The sequence below is a fragment of the Austrofundulus limnaeus genome, unplaced genomic scaffold, assembly GCF_001266775.1.
Source record: "Austrofundulus limnaeus strain Quisiro unplaced genomic scaffold, Austrofundulus_limnaeus-1.0 Scaffold15, whole genome shotgun sequence".
Lineage (NCBI taxonomy): Eukaryota > Metazoa > Chordata > Actinopteri > Cyprinodontiformes > Rivulidae > Austrofundulus > Austrofundulus limnaeus.
The window spans coordinates 4,008,475-4,026,316 of record NW_013952417.1 but is presented as its reverse complement, the minus strand read 5'-3'; the positions used below and the strand labels follow the sequence as shown (position 1 = coordinate 4,026,316).

Here is a 17,842-nt window from a genome sequence, read left to right as displayed (position 1 = left end):
ATATATATATGTGTGTGTGTGTATATACAGACATTTTTACTAAGCACATCTATTTCATTTATTTATTTTATTTTTTGAGAAGAATGTTTTGAAAACGTTTAGTTTTTGTTGCAATAAGCACACGTGTAGGCTCAGATAGCATTTGATTACCATCATTTGACAAAATGCAAATAAAAAATGGTGACAGATTTCATGCTAAAGATTAATCATGCTATGTATGTTATATTAACAATAAAATACTTCTGTAAGAGCACAATCTAATGTCTGTATTAATCATAAAAATATGTTTTTATCATTGATCCATAATCCCATAAAGAAGTATTAATAAAATAGTTTTAGTTGTGCTGTTTAACTGGAAATGTATCAGTGTTACAGAATACTAAATGTCTAAGCTTTCCATGATTTTCCCCTTACTGTAATTTTTTTTCTTTTTCTCAGTCTTAAAAGATGTTATAAAAGTAAACAAAAAGGCTTTTCCTCAAAAAAGCCCCAACCCAATTTAACCTTGTGCGTAAATGTCGACCAGTTATAATTTTCGCAGTTTAGGAAAATGCTCGTGTCTGCACATAATCACAGCTTGCATTAATCAGTGTTTTTCTTACAGATGGTTGAAGCATAATGTAAACCTGTAATTTAAAAAATGTGTACGTACTGTGTGTGTGTTTCTCTCAGGTCGACCCATCGTGTTGTCTCAGCCGAGCCCGTTACTGCAGATCCAGACGCAGTGCGCTGTCCCTGGCGGTATGGTGGCTATGCCAACACTCAGCCAGGACAAGCACGTTCCTGTAGCTGCAGCCCCGCTGGTGTCTGTCCCACTTCGGACCCCTTCTTCAGATGAAGACGTGAGTCAGTCAACACTGACAATCACACATTCATCCACAGTAACTAACAGAGTTTAAGTTAATTGCTGTAATTGGTTGTCTAAAACCAGTCAACAGACCCAACACTTGTCAGGGCTCTGTCACACTGTTTTACACGGCTTATGCCGATTTATGAAAATTTTGTTCAACATTCTGGCAATGCACAGCATATCGAAGGAGAAATACATAAAATACATACTGTAGATATACCATATTGCTAATGAGTTAAACAAATATACAGTATAACCTATGGTTGTCTTATGAGTAACTTATCCATAATTTATTTCTACTTATATAACTTATAAAAGCTCATGACAGTGTTTTTGACTTATGCAGAGCTTAAGGCTCCCACATACTCGGGTGTACTGTGTGCAGTATGTGAGCTGCGCGGACTCTGTGCATATTGTCCGCAGACGTTAGAGAGTTCATACTCGAGCGTACTGACCGCCTGACAAATTCTTTAATTTCTCACGATTTCAGTCATGATGTCAAGGATCAGGAGGAAGAGATAGTTTGCATTTTAGCTTTAAAACAACAAAAGAAAAGAAGTACTTACCCAGGATCTGAGCTATTTCCTCCCACGAATTTGTTGCTCGTCTTTAGATTCCTTCGTTGACGCGTCATAAATATTTCTAATCTCCTCCARGAGATGCTCTTCAAATTTTGACTCCATTTCKATTTCGTCCACAAATGACATAGATTTTCAACTTTGTCTGCTTGGTGTCGCATTCAAAACAGTTTGACGTGAACTCACCGGGCAGTTTATTGTGCGACTCCGCAGACGTGGACATAAAAAATTCAACTCTGCGCGGACCAGTCCGGTGGACGGCCGCTTCGAGTCCGAACTGAGTCCGCGCGAACCTCCACAGAGTGAAGTGCACTGAGTATGTGGGGGCCTTTACGCCCAGCATTTGTATAACTTATGCCAAACGTATGCATCACAACTTGGAAAATATAGCAACAATCATGTGACACCAGAWAGGAGTTCCATTATAAGGTGGTCCTAAAAGTCAAACTCCCATCACCTCCCGATACAAAGTCTCACCTAATTTCTCCTGGTCCTATCGGCTTAGAACATTTCAAAGTCAGTCAGGTCAATTTGATGCTAGAGAATGGCTGTTTGGTACTCTTGTACCAGTCTCTCAGGATCCTCCATCCTCTGTGGTGATAGTTATGAACCTCTGCACCTCATATATCCAGCAGGAGTGTTGATGCTCATCATTTGTACCCTATACACTGCTGAACCCAAAAATGCTGTAAAATACACTAGCTGTAAGTTACAAACATGTTCAGTAAGTTGTAGGGTCTTCAGCTATACATTGAATATTTCAATATATGTTAKAATTATAGAAGTACGGTGCTGATAGGTTGAAAATGTTATTTGTCTGCTACACAATTGCCCAGCTGGCTTTTGACATATATCAAATTATGAGTAACTTAATTTAACTCTTGTGAAATTAGGCAWAAGTTACAGGTATGTGACAGGTAAAGGCCCTATCACACTATAACATTTTAGACAACRCATGCAAACTTTGTGRCTAATTTACACATATAAACTCAGTAAACACTGGCAGGTAATATGTTTCTATGTAATTGWTAGCATRACAGTATGTACCCATCCAAAAGAAACAAACAAGTGATTGACCAAACAAAAAGTATTTGACATCTTTGTAAAAACATTTTGTCTCTCGCTGTGCGTTTGAGAYGCACACATGGCTTCATTTATTATCACTGTGATTAATGTGCTTATAGCGGGGGGGGGGGGGGAGCTTCTACTGCTCTGTTTGTCTAAAGTTTACAGCCTGGGTTGAAGGTTAACTGCTGCCTCTGTGTGCCAGTGAGCAATTTATATACAAACCCTCTTCATTAGAATTTATATTGCCTTCAGATGTCGTGTTTGTATTTGTGGACCTGCTTGTGTGCACTTGCATGCAGCTGCACAATTACAAGTATCCTGCTCCGACAGACATGCATGTACTTACCCTCTGTGTAACTGTGACGTTGTGATTTCCATACTCACATTCTGACTGGATCCAGTCCAACTCAAACTCTCTCATTTCAATCTTTTTTTAGTATTTGTTTTAAGTTCACAGACCATTAACTGGAATCTGTTTAAGATATAAAAATAAGCTGTTGATGGGAAAGCATTCAAACCTTTTTTATTTGTGGTAATAATGGTATTTTACCACACAAGTTTTTTTAAACTGAATGGACAATAGTAGTCGATTTAGACACTAATGACCATTTTATGAACAAAATTAAATGTAGTAGGCTTGTTTATGTTCACACTCTGTAAATAAAAGACACATCTTCACTTGGTGGAGCTGAATTAACTTAAAGTGTAAACGTACACATAGATTTTTGTAAAAACTGATTTTGTTTGTGTCGTTTTCTAAAATTCAGCATAGTTTTTAAACATTGTTTGAACAGTTTTATTTTTAAAAGCTTGTAAGGTGTCCACTTTTATCTTCCAACCTGGAAATAGATTATTATTGACAAAGTAAAGTTTTATTTATATAGCGCCTTTCACAGAAATAAATTCACAAGGTGCTGTACATTCAGGGAAGGGGGGAGGGGGCAGTTAAGAAACACATTCAAGAAAACATACAAGACAACATATATTATTCCAAGAAATGGTGTCTCAGTTTTATGAAGCTAAAAGCAATTTATAGAAGACATGTCATGCTTTTAAATCCTCTTTTTTTCACATTTAAATAATTCAATTGGGGTCTATATAAAGTGGAACTGCAATACTTTGGTCTGAATTCTTCCTTATTGTAACTCCATAAGCCCCTCTTTCACCTCTTTTCTGAGGTGTGTCTCAGATCAACTCATTTTGAGGCTGTCTCTTTAAATCCAGACAAGACGCTTCACACCCCGCCCCCTCGAGCTGACAGAGCTGTTCATTCTAGCTTAACGGAGGGGGTCTATCTATCAATGCAGAAAAAATTTATTTACAAATTAGCTAAAAGATGTGAACAACAGAAGACTTGTCCATCCAGCCTTCCATGTTGGAGCCAGAGTCTGACCCAGAGCCAGAGGAGATTGAAGACCACCAAACTGTAGCTAGTTATTCTAGACCTTATTTGGCAGTTTTGTCACAAATAATTTGACATAATAGTTCAGAAAAAGTTTTTAGAAAATCAAGAGAACAGAACAGAATAAAAAATATGACCCAAACAGAATTTAAGGATATCTATGCAGCTCTGGAAGAAACTAAATTAAACTTTTCTGCACTCCTAGACACTCAAAGTACACAACTAAATGCATTTAACTGTAAAAGTAAAAAAAAATAAATAAAAAGGATTTTGCATAATATGGCCCCTTTAAGGATGTTTTTTCGGCTTCAACCTTGTTTATACATTTGGCATGTTGTTTAATTGAGGTAAACATCAGATTTTTTTCAATTGTAAATTAAAAAAGGTAGATTGGTGTCGGATTGTTAGACTCAAAAGACACATTTTGTGATTCTCACACACACCATATTCTGTCCATTTAGAGAAATGCCAGAAAATACATTTGAAATTTTTAAGGAATGTTATAATATACAATTAAGAACAGCAGACTGACCCAAATATGTAACAAAATATGTTGGTCACTGCTAATCCACTCAGTTTACGATGTGTGATTGTGGTCTTACTCTGGTAGCTTGGTGGTCTTGTAATGCTGAGGCTGCAGGTTCGAGCCCAGGTTGTGTTGAGAAGAGCATCCAGTTTAATATAACTGTCAGATTTGTAATGCAAAGTTTGCTCACTGCAACAATCCCTGAAGAAAGGCTGAAATGAAAACAACTTGTGGTCTTTTGTTTGCATTTTTTTTGTTTTTATGTTGGGTGGGAAAGTATTTCACATTGTTTTTTAAGACTTGACGGTTGTTCGCTGGTGTTTGTTTCAGACTCTCTTAATTAGTTGTTCAGAGAGTGTTACTGTCACACAGTCACTTTCACTTTATTGTTAAATTTCTGCTCCCACAAAGTTGACCTTGAGGAGGGTTGACAAAACATGCTCTACCTCCACCTCCTCTTCTGTCATTCTACTTTTATTGTTAGCAGAACTTTGAGTGTGACTCATACACTGCCAGGCATTAAATTGAAAACAAAGCTGCAAAAATACATGAAAGTTCATATAAAAAGTACGAGACATAACTGAGCATGATTGGCTTTGTAATCACTGAGACCTGCGTGTCACGTAATGACATGTGACAGATGTGTTTGTATTAAAAGTGTTCACCTTTTTTTTCATTGTATAGAAAAGAAATGTGGAGCTGGCATCTGTAAAACCAACGAACGTTAACCATGACCTAATGTCATAATATTTGTTTTATTAGTCTGGGCAATTCATCTTGTGGTTAACAATGTTGGAACTTGTCCAGGTATTGTGGGTATAGTCAAGTGTGGAGATGCATTTTTCATACTAAGAGATTGATGTCAAGACTTTCTGCACCCCAAAGGCCAAAACAAATACCGGTACACCTTTCTGCCATTTTATGCAGCCAATCAAGTCAATAACATTGACAATAGGTGATTAAAGGAGAGGGGCTAAGCACATCTGAGAGGGATGGAAAGAGTATGTTTTGAGGCGTGTTTCTTATGAGAAGTAGTGGATGTTTTGAAATAAAGAGCATTTTCATCACTTTCTGTCACTGCAAAACATGTCAGAGATTTTAGGTGGCGGTCATAAAGGCAGAGCAGTGATTTCAGTGTGTGTTCTGATGAAGAATCTGTTGTTTGCGCTGTGTGAGAGTGGAGTGTATGCCGTGCTTGAACCCAGTGCAGCTGTGATCACTCATTGTGGTTTGGCTGGCTGTTGGACTTGTAAAATAACTTCTAAAATTGACATGCAAATGCCAGGTGTTGCTGCAAGTTGCCTCTAGTTTGCCTATGTGTGTCACTGTTTTTTTACAGCACTGTACTCTGGTTCACGTAAGCCTGGGTGTTTAAATGATTACATGCTTCAGGCAGGTGGTGTGAAGGGCGAAGTCTTTTGCGACAGCTGTAAACAGCCATCAGGGGATTGGGTCAGTGTAATGGTATAGGGTTCTACTCTGCGTGTGTATGACCTGTGTGTGTGTGTGTGTTTGTGTGCGTGTGTGTGTCCCTGACAAGGGAAAGAAAATAGTCCTACCATTAGTCAAATTGGAGGCTTCACCAGAGGGGATTCCAGCAGATGTTGTGTTGTGAACCTTAAGAGGAAAAGGGTCTTCAGATCAGGTTCATAAATAAATGTTTTTGTTCTCTAGTTTCTTTGCAATATTTTCTGGGCATCTTTAAGGCAGTTTAAATAAAAGCTTTGCATCTCTCATTTATTTAACTGCAAATAAAATGAACTAGGACTGACTGTTAACAACCCCACAATTCAATTATTTGTGTCACAAGTCGATTGGATTTCAGTTGAATATTTCTTCAAATGCTTCATTATCAATTTCATAGTAAGAAGAAGTACGAAAATAATTCATTGGAGTTTCTGTGGATACATTTTAGATATTTATTTTCTTGCCTGCATTAATAACAGTTTTGAGAAATAAAATATTTGAAAATAAAGTGGTAGCAGAATAATACTTGTTCTAAATATAGAGTGCAAATGTAAAACAGGACAAATTGGCCAGGGGATCGAATCTATTCAGAGGATTTTCTGAATCAATATTGAATTGGAAAGAAATGAATTGCAATGCACTGATWAATCAATATTTTTACCCATCCCTAAAATTAATTATATTTTCTTTTACCTGTAGCTTACATTACACAGTAAAATTACCTTGATCTATTAAAAGAAATGCCTTGATTTTGGATACATTAAAGGGGACGTATTGTGCATTTTCCAGGCACACAGTTCAACTCTTTACCACAATCAAGCAACTATGTTGCCTTCAGTTGTTACAAAAATGCTGATATATATAAAGAATAAATTTAAACACCTTGTAAATGGCCTCTGTTTCTTTAAGAACCTACCATTTCTGACCCTCCCATTTCAGCACGTCTTCACAACAATGCGTGGGATGGGAGTTCGGCTGTTGATTGAGCTCCAGGGAGGAGCTTAGAGTAAATAGGTGGTTCTTTGTACCAACAAGCGTTTAAGCAGCTCCACATGAGTACCACAGGAAATTCAAGGATTTCTCAAACATGCATGAATAAGTCAAAGCAACACTCTGGGTATAGTTTTGATAACATGATATAAAGCAAAAAAAAAAAAAATGTTGATTTTGTATAATATACACCTGCACACCCCCATCCCTGAATGATTAATAACATACTTTCTTCCTGGGTGATCTTTGAAATACTGAAGATAAAATCTTCCTTAACAGTACTGTGACAGTCAGGATGTGCTGTTTAATTACTGCTGTTTCTTGCATCTTTGTCCTTCTTTTGACACATCCATGTGTTGAATAGTTATTAAACAGGTATTTTCTGTATGAGAATTGTCCAGTGGAATAATCAAACATTCACACTTAGGCATGCTCAGTATATCAGATGCTCTCTGCTGTTGTCCACTGTTTATTTCCACAGAAGCCACTGGTTTGTTTCCATCCTTGTTGACTTTTCCCACCAACACATAAATAGAGTTTAAGCCAGAATTGGTGTTAGCCTCTTTACCATTCAAGGGGGGTGGGTTTAATATGGAGAAATGCCACTCTGCTTTTTTTTGCCCCCCTCTCTGTTCCAAATTCTCCCCCTAAGCCTCATTGCTCTCCACTCCTTGGTAACAACTTGCTTGTGGTGTTCCCAGGCTTAGGCTGGTGGCACAGCTCCCAGTTTTGTGCTGGGAGACAGAGGGGTTTCTCAGGAGACTGAACACAAATACAGAGATCTAAAAAAGTTCATCGCCAGTGGGGTTATAAGGTCCAGGATAATGGAGACTTACCCTGAGGAGAGCATTTGTATTTAAAGAAGGGCTGTACAGTGGTGCTGATTGGATGAGCAGGAATGTGTTTGGGAATTCTTTGCCATTGATTGTGTTATTTTGCAGGATCGTCATGTTAAGATGATCAGTGTTTGGCAATTGGCAGTTCTCAACTTGCTAATGTCAAGTAGAAATCATTGCAGTGCTTAGTTATGTGTTCATCTAGTCCCTAATTTGTTTATTTTCTATATACAGGAAGTGTTTTGTTTGGGCTTGTTTTAAATAAACCTTTACTTAAACAGATCTTTAAAAAAGCTAAAAATCTTCTGTTTATTTGCAGAGTGACTTTGTGTTCAGGACACTAATTGTAGCAATTAGACTGGGTTATGGTTGAACTACACCCAGACCTATAGTGGCTATATACAGTAGTGCCTCTATGTTTATGTGTCATTGAGGCAAACTCAGTTCTGAAAGAATGACACACTGAACAAGTGCTTCCTAACATACAAAACAAGTGACGCTGACTTTTTAAATGATTGTAGTGTAAATATTTTCATGCACAAACTCAGATAGGAGCATTTTGTGGTACAGTAAGGGCTGTTGTTTGTTTTAGGTGTCCCTAACCCGGTGGCATGTCTTGAATTATAGTTTAGTTTAGTTTTTTTTATATATAAAATAGAAGCTATGGCCCAAGCATTACACTGATGTAACAATGTTCACCCCTTTTTACACACTATTTGCTTTCTTGTCCTTTATAATTTTTCTTAAATCGCTTCATCATAATAAAAATATCCACAATTTACCATGAATTAAAAAAGAACATTTTTGTATGTGGTGACATTTACACAAACATAATGACATTCTGATGAGGAAAACATTATCTACAGAGCAACAGATGGGTCAGGGGTCTGTATATTTTTTTCTAAATAAATAAGTAAAACAAATTAGCTAGACTAGCTATATTAATAAAAAATACAGTCTGCAGTTGAAGAAATGCAAAAATATTTAGTTAGCATTTATTTATTTACATGTGCCTGTTATTAAAGTTATTTAACTAGCTCCACCTTTAAAGGTTTGATAACGACAGTTAAAAAATTAAACAATGGACTATTTTCCTGTTTGTAAAGTATAAAATGAAAATAGCATAGCTATCCATTTTTTGTTTTTCAATAACACTTTTTAAACCGAAAATTGAATGACCAAAAAGTACACGGAACGTCAGGGGTGACTTTCATTGCTCACAAAAACAACTCGCCTACGTCTTTGCTATACAACTGTATGTGTAAATGAAGGATAAAGTATGTGTTTTATAAAGAGTAATTTGCTTGTTGTGCTCTCACTTTAGTCAAAGTTGTCCCAGAGGCAGCAGCGCATGATAAAGAACCGAGAGTCGGCATCGCTCTCCCGGAAAAAGAAGAAAGAGTACCTCATTTCCCTGGAAGCTCGCCTGAAAGTGGCGCTGACTGAGAACGAGGTGCTCAAGAGCGAGAATGGCAACCTGAAGAGGCAGCTGGAGGGTCTGCTGAGTGAGGTAAGCCCAGAGTCACTCGTGTTTTGAGACTTCTGTAGAGATGAGTACATAAAGTGACTGTACTGCAGCAAGACTGAGTTCATTTCTGATCTATGTCTGCAGTTCTTACATTGTGTTGTAATGTGTTTCCACTTTTCTTCCTGCAGAACACAGTACTAAAGGCGACAGCACCTAAGAGGAGAGCTGTGTGCCTCATGGTAGTTGTGGTGTTCCTAGTGCTTAATGTTGGACCGATGAGGTAAGTTTGGGAATTTGAACATCTGTATTCCTTCATGTGCTTGAATAGTAATTTGATTTGGTGGCCAGTGGCTGAAATTTAGTTCAAACCAGCTACAGATACTGTAGATGAACATAAACTGTTGTAAGGTGAATGCACATGGATTTGATTGCTGGAGGGAAACAAGCGGGAAGCCCCGTGACTCATTGTGAGAATCTTTCTGATGTATTGCAATAGGCAGAAAGAAAGAGCTCACAGAGAACAGTGTAGGGCTTTGTAATTGAGTGAAGAAAGTTCAAAACACRGGAACTTTGTTGTGAAAAATCAACATTTTCCTCTTGAGAAAGTTCAAAAGAGGTCAAAAGTGTGCAACATTTTCAAGTGGACGTTTTTCTTACGGCTGCTTGTAATAGTAATTGTGACAAATTGAAATTTGTAAAATAAAACCTGATTTGGGGGAAAGAAAGGGCTTGATTCCGCCCAGCTAACAGATGGAGGGGTTGTGTAATTGCACAATCTAAACCTCACAGTTTACCTTCAACAATAATGACAGATTCTGTGTTTTCATTTAACAAAAATGTTTGTTTTCTGTTGGGACCGGCTTTTTCCACAAAGATGTAATCATCTACTTGCTGGGTCTGATAATCTGCTTGTGCAGATTTGTTCTGGGAAAATGTTTTCACTTGTTTTCTAGACCTCCAACTTGAATGAAAGTTTTTTGAGACGACAATTGGTTGAATTATTGTGCTGTTAGTGATTTCAGAAGTGGAAGCGTGAAGCTGAAGTTTGCTTGTGTTTTTTGTTTTGTGCTTTGCAGTGGAAGGTTAAATATACACACACGACCACCCTGAGGTTGTATTCTCTTGAAATGGATCCCAGTGTGCACTCAAAACCAGACTTTAGAGTTGTCTGTTAGGGAAAAAAAAACATAACATTAAGTGGTCGTCCCAAGTTCTTGTCTTTTTTTTCTTTTTTTTTTTTTGCTTCATATTCTGATTTCACCATCTTTATTTATCACAACATCTTTATTGTCTCTGTTAAAAAGTTTGTTTCAGGGTGGCTCCAACTCCAACCTGGAGGTTTACTCATCACAGCAAAGTGGCAGACACCTGTTGGGTTTCTTACCAGAGGCGGAGTCCGATGTGGTGATGGGTCCCTGGCCCAGCAGCAGACCATCTGAAAACCCAAACAGGTATCAAGCCAAACCACCAAAACCGGTCACGTRGTAGTATTTACCCACTACATTAGCAGACCAGGATACACCTGTGCTTGTTCTCAGTTCGCTCATTACAGCATGTGTAAACATGTGTGGCAGCTGATTGCCAAAGTTTGCCCAAATGTCTGCTGTTTGAAAAGCTGCAGGCCCCCTGCCAGATGACTGGTGTGTGTACTTTGAGTAACAAAGTAGGGAAAATAAAGCCAGGCCTTGTTTAACATCAAACTTTATATACAGTATGTCTGTCTTTACAGAGAAGTATATATTTGTCTTTCTACTTAAAAAAAAGGTCTTCAAGGCCCAGCAGAGACATTTGAAAATTGCATAAATAACATTCCTGTCTGGCTTATTAGCTCAACATATATGTCATGAAAAAATGTTTTGTAAGGTGGTCAGAGCATCTAAACGTCTRCATTGCATTGCCAGGCAGTGTTGTGTGTTGACGTCTCTATGTAAAGTATGTCATGTGTTTAAAAGAAAAACATTCATCAGAAGTATCATGTTCTCCAGTAGCATTTAACCAASCAGCACCAGCATGAAGGAGATAATTAGATTTAAAAACAGGGGTGACAATAACAAACGCAGAATTTAATGGGGAGAAATGGAAGTAAAGTTTCCACTTAACAGGAAAAAAATGTGTTTGTTTTTGTTACCTTGTTAAGACCTGTTTTGCCAATATACACCAACTTGTGAGGATCCACTGCTACTTTGGAGGACCAAAGCCTCGTCCTTATATGTGCAAATTATATGGTGGGTTAGGTTCAGGCTTAGGTATCAACTGGTGGATGGTTAGCTTTAGGGTTAGGTATCTACTAGCCTGGTAAAAAACAGACCCTGTCCTTCACTTTGCTTCGTACAAGGGTCTGGACTTGCTGCATAGAGAAGCGATTCTTGCAGGAGGCGTGGCCTCTGCTGAAGCGTGTGTGTGTTGTCGCTGTGAAGGAGGCTAAGCTAAGAAGCAAACCGGAAATTACGTGTGCTGTAAACAACCCTACTGGGAGGAGAAATATACCGAGTCGAACGAGATGACTGTAAATGAGAACTGCTGCTTTGTCAGATAAATTTAATTTGATTTGGAAGCCTTATCAACACAGACTGGCTTCATTCACTTCCTCCACTGCCGTATGCTAAAATAACTAGCAGACACTGCGCAGAAAGTCGATGTCGTTCAAAACTCTGCCTTCTGTTTGCTGATTGGCCGAGGTAAAATAAACTACAAGCAGACACTGCGCAGAAAATGACGTTCTTTTCTCTGATTGGCTTGGCTAAAAATCTGCCAGCAAAATCCTTGTCTATGGGAGAAGTCCCAGAGGAAGCAATGAAGGGAAACTAGAATTGAGCAGAGCTGCGTAGGAAGGCAAGGGCCAGACTAGGTATCTACTGGTAGATAGTTAGATTTAGGGTTAGGGTTTAGGACAAAGGTGTTAATTGAGTTTAGGTTAGATTTAGAGTCTGGTAGGTACCTGTGAGGGTAATGTTAGGGTAAATGGTCAGGTTTAGGCTATAAAATTATCAGAAAATGAATGGAAGTCAATCCATGGTCCCCACGGGGATATACAAACAAACCTGTGTGTGTGTGTGTGTGTGTGTGTGTGAGAGAGAGAGATATTTTGGTCCTTCATTTAAAGCTGTCAGGCTGTTTTGTGGAACTGTTTCCAGGCCATTTAGAAACAGGAGGAACAGCCAAAAAGTTAACAAGGAGGCCCAGGGGAAGGATTAAATGTTGGTGGTATACATTTTTCTTCACAAGTCCCCCTCTGGTGGGCACTGACTGTGGACAGGCTACATCACCATGTTAAGCAACTTAATCATTCACTTTCAGAGAAGTATTTCCATTGAGAGCAAAGTCAGGGAACATCTGAAAAGGAAAATTATACACCGATGTTTGCTGCTGTGTAAGAATGTTAGAGCGTATGGGAACAGTTCTGACTCTGGTTGTTGGGTTCGTCTGTCTCTGTCAGACTGGACTGGACCTYTTGAGTTTCTATCATTTTATGAGAATTTTATAGGATTTAACACAGAATCTGTCAGTAGCACTTCATAACTCATGAATTTACTATTCTATATACTGTGTATATGTACYTACAGTGTAAATGTACTTTCACACCATGTGTTAGACCCTTTTCCACAATCAAAATTGGACAAACGGCATCATTTACAGAGATAATTTGCGTGGAAACATSAACTTTTAACAGCTCCTGTCTTCTTTTTATTTTGTTTTAGCGCTGAGGATAAAGCCCTGATGGTTGTGAAAAGTCCCATCTTTCTCAGACCGCCTCCRCCCTGTCAGCCTTCAGTTAACAGGACCAAGTGTATTGAGTAAGCAATGACATGTTATGTGTGGGTTTTTCCCCCCACTCTCTTACACAAGAGCGCAAATTCACCCAATTTTTTTAATTTAAAGTTTCAAAAATAAACACTTGTGTTAACTTGGCAGGTTGGCACATGAGTTGAGAGGATGGATTCATCGTCATGAAGTGCAGCAGAGCAAAACCAGGAGAACGAGCAACAACAACCTCAAACACAGAAGACACATTTTGGTAAATCCTCTCAGCAAATTGTTTAAATCAAGAATACACATTTACTGTACTTTAGGACAAATTTACATACTTTTTGTTGGAAATGCACAGCCCAAACTCAAGTCAGTTTTTATTCAAACTGTTTCATCTCCCCTCACAACTTCATTCTGTGAGGCTCTCATCTCTCTCTCTCTTTTTTTCTTTTTCTTTTTTTTGTTGGGGGGGGGTGGGGGGTGAGATTTTAATCCATAAGAATGTAAACATAACGCTTCATGGGGAGCTGTTGGATTTGTGCCCCCTGCCCTTTTTTCCATCATTTTTTTGCCCAAATCAGTCACAAGTCAGTCAGTAAGTAATGCAAGTTTAATCCAGTCAGGGCTGTGCAGTGTATACATTATTTATATATTAGAAATAGAACAAGGGAACATGTTTACTTCTCACTGTGTTTAGCAGCTGTAACCCTTGAACTTCACACTAATTAAAAGCATAGTTGTTTAATGAGTCCATAAAAATAATACTTCCAAAGCAAAGTTTTGAATGTATTTTAGTATCTGTTGTTTGATGAGTGAAGAATTGTTAAAGTTATACCAGAGTAAATTAGTTCACTCTGTGAAGGATGTGTGTTTTTAATCGCTCGAATAGCAATGGTCTGTTTCTGTATTATTCATAATACAAATAGCCAACACTGTGTTGTGCTTTCCTGAATGGTTACTTATTGTATTTTATACAAAGACTTGAGCTGTCTGTTTTCCCAGCAGAAAACAGAGAAAGAGGAGGCTGACAGGGCTCAAATTGTGCCCGTCCCATATGTAGAGACGACTGAAAAAAAGTGAGTAAAAGCTATTTACAGTGTCACTCACAGGATGAAATCCCATTTTTTCAGGTCTTTGTGTTTTATCTTTGAACAAACGTAATGTGTTTAGGCCAGCTTTAAAAGTAATCGGGCATGTTTAATGCCTCGATGTTATTGGTGTAATAAAACTCTTTAGTTTGGACATTTTACAATAACTCATTTATTATGCAGTGACTTGAAGGGCTGTTTTTTGCACACTGATTATACGTTGGCCAGTTTATTTCTAAGCTTTTCTGCTCTGTGCTGCTGCTCAGACAAATGGAGTTAATTTTTTATTTCCTGTCATAATCTATTAAAATGTGAGGCATAAAATAAAGGTCCTCTCTGATTTCTGCAGACCCTACATTCTTCAGAGTGACAAGCTTTGTCATAATGCAGCTTGCAATTAAACTTTTAGTCTCAATAGCAGGGATGGGCAACTGGCGGCCTGCGGGCCACATTCGGCCTGCGGGTGACTTCTGTCTGGGCTGCTAATGAAAAAAAAAATAAGTTTTTTTTTCTTACTTAAAGGTAAGAGCTTTTTTGAGTGCTTTTTAAGTGAAAAAACAATAAATAAAAACTAATGTTTTATTGTTTATTTTTTGTTTGCGTCAAACATTTTGTATTCATATTTATTAAAGAAGAGTACAACTGTCCTACTTGCATTAAGCATGGGATATGTTAAGTTATATATTGTGTATATATAATATATGGGGTGCAACGATACAGAAAAATCACGATTCGGTTTGGTTCGATATTTTAGTCTCATGGTTTGATATTTTTTCGATACAAAAAAGAGAAATTTCCATGCCCTTTTTAACTTGTAATTTATTGAACTTATTTATGAACATTTGTTTAACCTCAAAAGTACCATTTTTAAATTAAATTTAAACTTAAATTTTGCTGAAACAGCAAGTTTCTCAGTGAATCTGCGCTCGAAAATACAGCCTAGATGGAAAAATCGAACAAAGATCCTCTGATCCTTCAACACAGAGCATCTTCAGAAGACAAGTTCATAAAATAATTGTAAAAAATCTGTATTGTTCAATACAAGTACAAGTGTGAATTGAACCTAAAGCACAGTATTGAACGGTTCGATACGGGTACATGTATTGTTGCACCCCTAATAATATATAAACAAATTTTATATAGTAGTTTTATTAAATTTGTGAATCCACTACATGGATCTATGTTAGTGACAAAAAAAATGTTGCCCATCCCTGATTTAAAGTGTGTTATTGCACTAAACTGTATTTGGTATAAAAACAAAACAAAACTGACTTTTATAATCCTGATCCTCTTATTTAATATGATTGTTTGCTCTGATCAAAAAATAATTTTRCCCCCCATAATTTTTTAACTCATATTGGCTAACAGAGCTGTCAAATAGGACTCAGTGATCAAATGTTACAAAAGTCAGTCGTGTATAGCTTTGACTTGTAAAACAAATATCAGTTTTTTTCTGTTCTTTTCTCATCTGCACACTGACAGAATTTTTCACGTGTTCTCTGTATTCCTGCGTGTCATCAACAGGACTCCAGGCAGCGAGCTGCAGGTGTACTACGCCCCTCAGCACACCTACGGTGACCTCTTCGATGAGCTCAACCGTCGCGCCGACACTTTCTACGTGGTGTCTTTTCGCAGGGTAAGTTGAAGTGGCCGTGGTGCCTGACTGACTCCGATTTGAGAAGAGAAACAGCTGCCGGCTCTCTCACAGCCTGACTCAAGTTTTAAACCGAGGGAAAAAGACAAAGTAAATCATGTTTTAGGGAAAATGTTCTTAGCTCGACATCTTTATTTGGTTTCCGCCGTCATTTTTCAGTTTATTCAACATAATCATTAAACAACTGAGTAATAGATTGTGTCAAGGCTGATTTTTAAATTTTAAATAATAGCAAAGAGGTTTCATTCAAAACCATATGGTTGGGGTTGGGTGTAGCTACTCGTAAGCAGTTGTTTCCACCGGTGTGGTTTGCTCCATTTGCACTCTTTGTCATTTTTTCTGTTCAAGACATCCTCCATCCCTAGGATTTTTGTTGTTCTGGTAAGAAAATTTGAACCATGTGGTCAGACATCATGTTCATTTTTTTTTTCACTTATTAAATCAGAAAGGTTTGGCTGTAAGTTGTCATGGTGACACTGAGGTATTTTGGTTTAAAGCCCTTTAAGTTTGCAGCCGTTTTCTAAAATTAAAGTGACGTCAAACTTTCTGTCAGAATGCTTTTAGTTTTAATCTAAATGCTGCATATCCAGTGATAATCAGTGAGTTTTATTCTTTACTAAACGTCAGATCAAATTATTGTTTTCATTCCAAGCAAATTAAGTCGAATCATTTGTTAAAATTGTTGCTTGTTTTAGATTTGTTTTGGTGGACTCCTTGTTTGGTCTTTTCTGATACATGAATTCAGTAATCATTAATTTTTTTGGCTCGTTTCTTGTTTTTATATATTAAAAAAAATTTAAATGAGATATATTTTAGTTTGACAAGTTGTTTACAGCAAGTAAAATATTGACAAGCTCACAAAATAAAAACTATTTGAACAGAAAGTTTTAAAGAAACACTAAGCAATGCCTTATAAATAAAAACTACAGGCTTGTTTTTCCCCTGAAAGTTTGTTTTTATGCAGAATTTTATGACCTTTTTTTTTTAAATCCAGTTTATTTGTTTTCTGTTTCCTGGGTTTTAGAACGTCGGCGTCTTTGTTCGGTCCTTATTACTTCAACACAAGACTGCCAGAACTCTGGATCAAATTTTGAATTTGTTTAAATTAAGTCCAGCACCACCCATGGCTGACTTTTGTCCCTGGAGGTGAAAATGTTTAGCAGTTCATCACAGCGTGTCCTGGCCCTCTGCAGCAGCCGAGGTCACTCTGAGCAGCATCTTGAATCAGACAAGCAGTCGTGTTTGGGTTAATGTAGCTGTAYGCTATCAGCTGCACCGCCTGTGTGTCTGTTTACAGGTCAAAAGGAGTGATGCAATGAATAACACAACTTTTAAGAAAGGGGGAAAAATGACTTTTTTCTGTTAGTCACTTCATTTTTAGCACCGTTGGTTTTATGCCAATGATAAGATAAAGTTCTGGAAACACTGCTGGCTGTCACTGACGCTAAGGTTGAATAAAATATCATTAGTTGTCATGGGAGCTGCAGCTTGTGTGTATTTTGACCAGTTTGATGGCTGGACTGTGTCCTGATGAAGATGAAATGCTTTCTGACCTCTGGCCCCGATGCGGTTACACAAACGTCTCATTTTTAGATCAACTGCTTATTTTGGCTTACATCTCCTGTTTTGGATTACACTGGTGTGAACATATGAGACCTAATGTTTCTTTCAGGAAAGAAAGACTGCAGTAATACACCTTGTAAATGCTATTTAGGCACACAGCTCTCTTTTATAGCTGCTCTTATTCTCTGTTTTGCTTATTTTCACCTTAACATCTCGTATCTTGTATTCTACTGTGGCTGTGGAAGCCACAAGGAATGGAGTTAATCTCTGACAATTTCTGTTGGATTTCTAATGAAAGTAGCTTTAGTCCTGTTGATTAACATGACTGTTCTAGTGTTTCTCCTAGCATCATTCAAGATCTCCGCCAGGGGCAGTCAGCCTGTTTAAGTGTCTTTGTACTCGTCAGTTTTGTATAAAGTACCTCAAAGTGAATCTTGAGCAAAAATATCTTACCTTAAAATTATTTTGGTAAAAGTTCAAGTCTACTTTAAGAATATTACTTGAGTAAAAGTCTTAAAGGGCCAATATTATGTGTTTCTCGGGCATATAGTTAAATACTATACCATAATAAATCATCTATGTCACCTTTAGCTGTTATTAAAATG

At 37.6% G+C, this 17,842-nt stretch overlaps 1 protein-coding gene across 2 annotated transcripts in view; it reads left to right on the top strand.

Annotated features, from left to right (window-relative positions):
- Nucleotides 1-17,842, top strand: part of atf6 (activating transcription factor 6) — a gene marked incomplete in the record, with an annotated part of 58,026 nt that overhangs the window by 16,204 nt on the left and 23,980 nt on the right. For both annotated transcript variants that reach the window (XR_001309840.1, XM_014002954.1), the window contains 8 exon segments: nucleotides 673-842; nucleotides 9,042-9,227; nucleotides 9,374-9,465; nucleotides 10,490-10,636; nucleotides 12,884-12,979; nucleotides 13,098-13,200; nucleotides 13,935-14,008; nucleotides 15,545-15,656. Coding sequence is in view for 1 of the 2 variants with exons in the window: in XM_014002954.1 (XP_013858408.1) it covers nucleotides 673-842; nucleotides 9,042-9,227; nucleotides 9,374-9,465; nucleotides 10,490-10,636; nucleotides 12,884-12,979; nucleotides 13,098-13,200; nucleotides 13,935-14,008; nucleotides 15,545-15,656 (980 nt within the window).